This window comes from Sciurus carolinensis, chromosome X, assembly GCF_902686445.1.
Source record: "Sciurus carolinensis chromosome X, mSciCar1.2, whole genome shotgun sequence".
Taxonomy (NCBI): Eukaryota; Metazoa; Chordata; class Mammalia; order Rodentia; family Sciuridae; genus Sciurus; species Sciurus carolinensis.
Window position 1 is genome coordinate 131,548,898 of NC_062232.1, and position 10,080 is coordinate 131,558,977.

At 36.2% G+C, this 10,080-nt stretch overlaps 1 protein-coding gene across 1 annotated transcript in view; it reads right to left on the bottom strand.

Annotated features, from left to right (window-relative positions):
* The window catches only part of LOC124971711 (chromobox protein homolog 1-like), a 28,117-nt gene extending 18,108 nt beyond the window's left edge, over nucleotides 1-10,009 (bottom strand). Inside the window, exon 1 of the mRNA XM_047535359.1 lies at nucleotides 9,979-10,009. Within this exon, the coding sequence (XP_047391315.1) occupies nucleotides 9,979-10,009 (31 nt within the window). The remainder of the gene's footprint in view (nucleotides 1-9,978) is intronic.
* Between the last annotated feature and the right edge of the window lie 71 nt (nucleotides 10,010-10,080).

Sequence of the window (10,080 nt, forward strand, 5' to 3'; positions counted from 1 at the left end):
GGGTTTTATCCCAGGCATGCAAGGTTGGTTCAACATTCGGAAATCAATAAATGTCATTCACCATATCAACAGACTTAAAGTTAAGAATCACATGATTATTTCAATAGATGCAGAAAAAGCATTTGATAAAATACAGCATCCCTTCATGCTCAAAACACTAGAAAAAATTGGGGTAGTGGCAACATTCCTTAACATTATAAAGGCCATCTACGCTAAGCCCATGGCCAATATCATTCTAAACTGGAACAAGGCAGGGATGCCCTCTTTCACCACTTCTATTCAACATCGTCCTTGAGATTCTAGCCAGAGCAATTAGGCAAACCAAAGAAATTAAAGGGATACCAATTGGAAAAGAAGAACTCAAACTATCCCTGTTCGCTGATGACATGATTATATATTTAGAGGAACCTGGAAATTCCACCAGAAAACTTTTAGAACTCATAAGTGAATTCAGTAAAGTAGCAGGTTACAAGATCAATGCTCATAAATCCAATGCATTTTTATACATAAGTGATGAATCTTCAGAAAGAGAAATTAGGAAAACTACCCCATTCACAATAGCATCGAAAAAAATAAAATACTTGGGAATCAATCTCACAAAAGAGGTGAAAGATCTCTACAATGAGAACTACAGAACACTAAAGAAAGAAATTAAAGAAAACCTTAGAAGATGGAAAGATCTCCCATGTTCCTGGATAGGCAGAATTAATATTGTCAAAATGGCCATACTACCTAAAGTGCTATACAGATTCAATACAATTCCAATTAAAATCCCAATGTACAATCCAAGGTACAATGATGTACCTTGCAGAAATAGAGCAAGCAATTATGAAATTCATCTGGAAGAATAAAAAACCTAGAATAGCTAAAGCCATCCTCAGTAGCAAGAGCGAAGCAGGGGGTATTGCAATGCCAGATCTTCAACTCTACTACAAAGCAATAGTAACAAAAATGGCATGGTATTGGTACCAAAATAGAAAGGTGGATCAATGGTACAGAATAGAGGACATGGACACAAACCCAAATAAATACAATTTTCTCATACTAGACAAAGGGGCCAAAAATATGCAATGGAGAAAAGATAGCCTCTTCAACAAATGGTGCTGGGAAAACTGGAAAACCATATGCAACAGAATGAAATTAAACCCCTATCTCTCACCCTACACAAAACTCAACTCAAAATGGATCAAGGACCTCGGAATCAGACCAGAGACCCTGCATCTTATAGAAGAAAAAGTAGGTCCAAATCTTCAACTTTTTGTCTTAGGATCAGACTTCCTTAACAGGACTCCCATAGCACAAGAAATAAAAGCAAGAATCAACAACTGGGATAGATTCAAACTAAAAAGCTTTCTCTCAGTAAAGGAAACTCTCAGCAATGTGAAGAGAGAGCCTACAGAGTGGGAGAATATCTTTGCCAACCATACCTCAGATAGAGCGCTAATCTCCAGAATCTATAAAGAAGTAAAAAAAACTCTACACGAAGAATACAAATAATCCAATCAACAAATGGGCTAAGGAAATGAACAGACACTTCACAGAAGAAGATGTACAAGTAATCAACAAACATATGAAAAAATGTTCAACATCCCTAGTAATAAGGGAAATGCAAATCAAAACTACCCTAAGATTTCATCTCACCCCAATTAGAATGGCGATTATCAAGAACACAAGCAACAATAGGTGTTGGCGAGGATGTGGTGAGAAAAAGGAACACTCATACTTTGCTGGTGGGGTTGCAAATTAGTGCAGCCACTCTGGAAAGCAGTATGGAGATTCCTCAGAAAGCTTGGAATGGAAACACCATTTGACCCAGTTATCCCACTCCTTGGCCTATATCCAAAGGACTTAAAATCAGCATACTACAGAGATACAGCCACATCAATGTTCATTGCTGCTCAATTCACCATAGCCAGATTGTGGAACTAACCTAGATGCCCTTCAGTTGATGAATGGATAAAGAAACTGTGGTATATATATATACAATGGAATATTACTCCGCAATGAAGAATGATAAAATTATGGCATTTGCAGGCAAATGGATGAAATTGGAGAATATCATGCTAAGTGAGATAAGCCAATCTCAAAAAACTAAAGGACGAATGATTTTGCTGATAAGCGGATGAGGACATATAATGGGGGGTGGGAGGGGTTAGCATTAGGTTTAGGGTTAGGTTTAGGGTTAGGGATAAGGAGTGTGGTAAGAATGAAGGAAAGAAGGACTGTATAGAGGGAAAAGAGGGGTGGGAGGGGTGGGGGGAAGGGAAAAATAACAGAATGAATCAAACAACATTACCCTATGTAAGTGTATGATTACACAAATGGTATGCCTTTACTCTATGTACAAACAGAGAAACAACATGTATCCCATTTGTATTCAATAATAATAATAAAAAAATAAAAGTAACTTCTAATAACACACTAAATCTTAGAAGAATAGAAGTTCATTGGGGTAGATGAAGGGGAATGAAGGGAAGGGAGGAGAATAGGAATAGGAAAGATATGAACTGAATCTGACACAACGTTCCCATGCTCACATATGAATACACCACAATGAATCTCCACATCATGTACAACCACAAGACTGGGATCCTAATTAGAATAAGATATACTCCATGTTTGTATAAATATATCAAAATGGACTTTACTGACATACATAACTAAAACATAAAAATGGAGAATGAATTAGAATAGGAAAATAATTACTATATCTAATTTCTATTTAAAATCAAACTCCAATTATCCAAGTATATATGAATGCATTCATCTTTAAAAAGTGTTTATATCTTAACCTTACACCTTACACTAAACTTCGTAAAAATATCTTACAAGGACTAGAGTTGTAGTTCAGTGGTAGAGTGCTTGCCTAGCACATGTGAGGCACTGGATTTGATCTTCAGCACCACACAAAATAAATAAATAAGTAAATAAGTAAATAAATCAAATAAATAAAGGTATAAAAATGCAATAACATTTTAAAAATACCTCATGAACTTAAATGTAAAATTCTAAAATTTTTAGAAGTAAACATAGTTTAAAATTGTTGAGACCTAGAGACAGATTGAGAGTTCTTGTCCCTGACACCAAAACATAACTTTTATAAATATTATAAACTATCAGGGCACTGTGATGCATGCCTGTAATCCCAGCAGTTTGGGAGACTGAGGCAGAAGGATTGCAAGTTTGAGTCCAGCCTCAGGAACTTAGCAAAGCCCTGAGGAACTCTGCAAGACCCTCTCTCAGAATTTAAAAAAATTTTTTTTCAAAAAGACTGGGGATGTGGCTCCATAATTGAGTCCCCTGGGTTCAATCCCTGCTAAAATATATATAAAATAAACTGAACTTCATCAAATTAAAACAACACTGTGGAAAGGGTATTAAGAGGATGAAAGGACAAGGTAAAGATTTTGAAAAATGTACTTGCAAACCCCATATATAACAAAGGACTTATATCTAAAATATATATAGAGTATGCTCAAAACTCAGCAGTAAAATAATCAAACAATCCAACTAGAAGATAGTCCAATAACATGAACAGATATTTCATTGAAGAAGATGAATAATATATGGGTGGCAAATAAGCACATTAAATAGATTCAACATTAGCTGTTAGAGCCATGTACATCAGAACCACAAGATATCACTACAGACCTATTAGAATAGTTAAAAATTATTACATAAAATTCTGATAAGGATACAAAGTAATTGGATATTTTATACATTGCTGGTGCGAATATCAAATGATAAAGCCACTCTGAAAAACAGTGCTGCATTTCTAAATAAAACTAAACACGAAATTACTATAAAATCTTGCACTTATACTCCTAGATATTTATCCCAGAGAAATTAAGATTTATGTTCTTGCAAAAATCTGTACATGAATATTACTACTGGCTTTATTCATAATAGCAAAACCCTGGGAAAAACTCAAATGTTGTTCAACAGGTGAACTGTTGAACATACTATGTTAGATAAATAACATGGAATGCTACTCAGCAATTAAAAGGAATGGACTATTGATATAAGCACAAATCTGGAAGGCTCTCAAGAGTGTTATACTTAATGAAAAAAGCCAGTCCCAAAATTTTATATGCTGTATAGTTCCATTTCTATAACATTCTCAAAATGACAAAATTTTAGTGATGGAAAATAGATTAGCAGTTACTAGGGGACAAGTATGGGATGGTAGGTGATAGGCAGTGAATGAAAATTTTAAAAAGTAGCACAAGGGAGTTCCTTCATGGTTACAGAAGAACTCTGTATCTTGATTGTTGTAGAGATTACATGAAACCACACATGGGCTAAAATATCATAGAAACACACATACACACATGACTACAATTTTTAAATGGTGAAAACTGAGTAAAGTCTAGTTAACAATAATAACTATAATGTACCAATGTCAACTTCCTGGTTTTGAAACCATACTATATATGCTGTCCCCATTGGAGGAAGCTGAATGAATTGTTCACAAGCATTTTATGGATTACTTTTGCAACTTATTTAAAAAAAAGTTCCAGGGGCTGGGGAGATAGCTCAGTTGGTAGAGTGCTTGCCTTGCATGCACAAGGCCCTGGGTTTGATCCCCAGCACTGCAAAAAAAAAAAAGACCCCCCCAAAAAGAACCACACAAAAAACATTACAGATAATTCTAAAACCTTGATTTCATTCACCCAGAAGTCACTACTATTAACTTGCTAGCTTTCTGTGTGTTATGAATGGTGTATCAACTTTCTGTGTATCATTCCTAATTGTTCTATTTTATGCACATGTATGTTCTCATAAAATATATGTAAATACAATGTTTATTTTTGTGTGCTTCTGTCTATGTCAGTATTATATAGTATGTGTCATTCAGTAACTTGCTTTTTTCATTCAGTGTTATATTCTTAAAGATATATACATATTGACACATAGGTCTATATTTTTATTGTGACTGCTGTATGGCGTTTCATTGGGTATACAATTTTATTTAATTATTTCTCTATTATTGAACATTCAGACTGTTTTCAAGTTTTTAAAGCATTATACAAAATATTATTGTACACATGTGACACGTGTTTTTCTCTGTGGAAGAAATGGAAATGATATGTCATAATTATTAACATTTTCAATTTTACTAGAATGGGAACATTCTACCCCAAAGTAGCTGTACCAATGTGTACTCCCACCATTTCCCCACACCTTTATTAAGATTAGATAGTTTCCTCCAAGTGTAGCCAATATAAAGTCAATCCATGTCTAAATAAGCATTTGTTTAAAATCCAAAAAGAAATGCATAACGAATTCACATTTTATTTTTGCCTGGTACACAGAAAGCTATCAATCAAAAAATAATTTTTACCTGCTTGCTTCCCTAAAGTCCCACTCATTGTGGCCTAACAGATAACTCCATTCTCTCTCTCAAAATTAACTAAAACACTGATATGTAGCCTAAGTTAAATTTTCCTTCTTTTTACAATCCTCTATTGTTTCCGATGTAAATTAATCAAATAAATCCTGGCTTGTTTAATTTTTCTCTCTTAACCATTGTCCTGATCTTTGGAACAAAGTCCAAGAACAGAGTGTGCAAGGACAGAATTATCTTTAATGGATATGCAAAGAATTGAGTTTAGGAATACTTCTATTTTAATTCTTTTTCCTATCGTACATGCTTGTGCAAAAGGGAAGATTTGCTTTAAGTTTGAACTTTAAGCAAAGTAGAATGTCTTCCCACAAGAGAAGCTTTAAAATTCCTTTCTTATGTGCACAGTACACAGAAAAATGTGGAGCCTAAAGAGAGAAAAGACAAAAACAAACATAGCTTCTAGGGAGAAAACAGATAAGAGGTGCTCAGATCATAACAGCTATAGAAAGAGTATTAGTAAAACCACTTCTAGATGCCATTTGCTCATACAGTATCTGTTTCAGTAATTCTGGGCCCTTCAGCAAGGCTTTAGATTTCCCATGATTGCTTAACATACTTCTAGAGTTTCTCCTGTGTTCAAAGTCCAGTAGCACCTCATTTGTGAGAGAGGTGAAGCAAACATAGAAAAAGAGATATGGTACTTGATCTTAGGGACCTTTTAGTTTGGTTTCAGAGTGCCACTGCAGCATTGTAGTTAAGAGTGCAGACTCTGAGGTCAAACTACATAGGTGACATGACTTCACTATTTGTGTGACCTTGGTTTTTTTTTAGGTCTCACAGTCTCTGTTTTCTTATTTAAAAAATAAAAATTTATTCCTGATATATCTGATGTGAAGGGAAAACAAAAATATACCTACCTTTACTCTGAGGAAAATGCAAATCAAAGCCACAATAAGATATTACCGCATGCCCATTAGAATGGCCATAATAATTTTTAATTTTATTAATATGTATTGTACATATTAATGAGGTTCAACAAGATTGTTCCACACATGCATACAGTGAACTGATCAAATCAGGATAATAGGCATTTTCCTCTCCTTGTAAGTTCTTTCTATTATTTATTTATTTATTTTGGTGCTGAGAATTGAACCCAGGAGCTTGCACATGTTAGGCTACATCCCAGTCCCTCCTCATCATTTCTTTATGTTTGGAGCCTTTGAGCTCATCTTTTCTAGATCTTCATAAAATGCATAATAGGTTATCATGAACTATAGTTACTCCTCTGTGTTATGGAACACCAGAGCTTATTCCTTTCATCTAACTGTGTTTTAGTATCTGTTGCCCAACCTTCCTTTCTCCCCACTTCTTCCACCCTTCCTAGTCTCTAGTAATCAGTATTTTACATTCGGATTGACAGGTTTTTTTTTTTAGAAATGCAAAATAACAAAAATTGGTGAAGTGTGGAAATTAGAACCCTCAAAAATTGCTGGTGGGAATATAAAATGGTTCAGCTTCTGTGTAGAACAATCTGACAATTCCTCCAAAACTTAAACACAGAATTACTATATGACCCAGCAATTGCACTCCTAAGTACATACACAAAAGAAGTGAAAACAACTTTTTAAACAAAAGTTTGTACAAAGATGTAGTCTATCCATATAATGAAATATTATTCAGTCATAAAAGTAATGAAATTGAGGTATATTTACAGCATGGATGGATGAACCTTGCTAAGTGAAATAAGCCAGATACAAAAGAGCAAATATTTTATGATTCCATTTACATTATATAGTTTATATCTTTATATTAAGAAGAAGTATATTTGCATAGCCCAGTTTTCTCTTCTCTTCTTGGAAGCCAGGCTGCCCAAAGGAAGCATACAACAGGGCAAAGTGTGCAACTGAGTGTATCTGGGAAATTTGGGAAGGAGAGGGTGCAGAGGAAGAGGAAAGAGAATCCAAGACTCAAGACACCTTGCCACACTGGGACTCCGGAGGTAAGCCCACCTGTGAGCCAGCAGATGTTTGGGGAAATCAAAGTGTGAATAATGAAAAGTGTGATTCATGGCAACTCTGAAATGCTGCAGGGTGTTTTGGTGTGTGTGGGTTCCACGGTCACCCTAGGGTAGAGATCCCAGGCAAACGCTGAGAATAAGGAAGAGTCTTGGAGAAACAAGAACACAAACAGGTGACTTGTCATCCCAATGTGTGCTCTTGCAAGGACAGGCAGATTTGACGTTATCCAGAAGATCTCCAGAGGTAGTCTTTGTGCAAACAAGCAGTGGGCCACAGTAAGGGGAAAGAAGTGGTGAAATAGCAACCAAAGGGCTCCAGCTTCCTGGGGCTGCTGGAGGGACATAGCCCTGTGATCATCCTGCCCACTCTATCTGCAAAGCGTGGTGTGTTTCACTTCATATTCCAAGTGGGAAGGAACTTTTCCTGGCAAACGTGGTTTAAGATGTTTCTCTCAGTGTCCTGATGTACAGACAAAAACACTAATCCCACAGAGGAAATCAGGCACAAAATGGTGAGAAAAGAGCATAATGTGAGTGCAAACCCAGGGCACTGAAGTCAGAGGGAGAGGCAGAGGGAGAGGCAGAGGGAGAGGGAGAGGGAGAGGGAGAGGGAGAGGGAGAGAGGGAGAGAGAGAGGGAGGGAGGGAGGGAGAGAGGGAGAGAGGGAGAGGGAGAGAGAGGGAGGGAGAGGGAGGGAGAGAGGGAGAGAGGGAGAGGGAGAGAGGGAGAGAGGGAGAGAGGGAGAGGGAGAGAGACAGAGCCACACACAGCCTCACACAGTCACTGCTCACATCATGCAGGCAGGCAGGGCATTACTGGAAGGAAAGTTTCCCGCAGAAACCTGCTACACCACTCTTAGCAACGAACTGCTTTCGCTTGCCTTGCGGCTGCTCTACTTGTGCACTGTTTTGTCCACTGCCTTTTCAGGTGATGCCTAGATTTTCATGTTCCCCCATTTTATTTGATTGGGCTCAAGGGCTCTTTCTGATTTAAGTTATATTTTAGGAATACATGGAATCAAGGAAGAATAGGGTGTTAAACTACTCAGTGCAAAGCTACTTTCCTAACTTCAAATAATGTCTGAACTCATGTCTAAGGCACATAGAATCACCTTCAGTTCCTAGTCTCATTTTCCCACTATTCAAGTGTTTCTTATGCCAAAGAGGGATCCTATGTGATTGTGGTCTAAGGAATAGCACTAAAGAAAGCCATCTTTCTACAAGCTTGAGAAACTCTTCTCATCCCACACCAACTCCCATTCCCTAAATTTTGATGTAAAGCTGAGGTTGGTATAAAAACCATCATGAAGAGGTGCTGAGAGGTATTGACTGACAACATTTTATAGATATGGTTGAAAGTAAACAGCAGGAATAACAGACAAAATCTTCTATGGATGGGAATTTCCTCTGAGGACAGCAGCTATATGTCCAGGCTTGGGAGACCTTATCGTTCCAAGATACGTAACTTTGTTTTTCTAACAAAAATAATCTTTGACACCAGGAAAGACAACTGTTTTTGAAAGACTTTTAATTGAGCAGATAAAACTATTTGACCTTCAATAATTTCTTTAACCCTATTGAGTATCAATTTCCCCACTTGAACATAAGAGTAATATACCTCATAGATTTAGTATGAAACTTAAGATAAAATATGCAATTTATCTTGCATATTACTTGGCACATAGTAAGCACCAAATATACATTTGTTATTAACATTATTATTTCCACTAGCAAACTTAGTAGGGATGAAAGCTCCAAAGCACTGGGTAGGAATTTGAGCCAGCCATGGAGACCTTGAATTGTAACCTGGCCTTCAGATTCCTCATCAGGAGGGTGGGACCAGGAATAAGAGCGTTACACTTGGCACAAGTCCAAACTGCATGACTGCACAAACACTGTAACTGTTCTGTATTCAGACACATTTGAAAGGATTTTTCCAGCATAAATTTCTAAATGTGCTGCTTGTTTTGTAATTCAATCTAGGGCAGCAGCAGCAGTACTATCATTATTTACATTTCTGCCTTTCAGTCTTAGATCCAAGATATTTGCAGCAATATGAATTGGCTCATAACAAATTTCTTCTCCTTTCTTAAAAAAGTATTTCACGTTATTTTCTTTTATACCTGTAAGCAAGTAAATATTAATAATATTTCACATTGATTTGTTTCTGGGACATTTAGTCAGAAATAACTTACAGAAATAAACTGCCCAATTCAGTTTACTGTAGGCAATTTGACATTAAATTCTTCCCAACATAATTAGGTTTCTAATTTGGTTAATACATTTTTTTTCATTTTAATGAACAAAAGACAATACAAAGTCCTTATAAGCAATTGGAAAATCTTCTTACCCTCAACTAACTTTTCTATTCCCCAAGATTTCATGTATCCAATAGTTAACCTGAATAACTGTTAATCCTAAATTTATAAATGTAAAGGGAAGAAAAATATTTTCATTTATGTATATGTTAAATCTTAAGATAGTTATAATAGTGACCATTCTTTTTCAGTCCTTGCTTTATTGTGGTTGTTAGAGTTTTACATTCTCTAACATTAATAGTATGTACATCTGCATTAGTCTTTCTTTACTAGGGTACAAATTCTTGAAGGACCTACCTGGTTGATCTATAATAGACTGTTGCACCATGACCCCAATAAATGAACTCCAACACAATCAACTAGTTTAGACTAGAATCATAGGAAAAGATAACTGTTAAA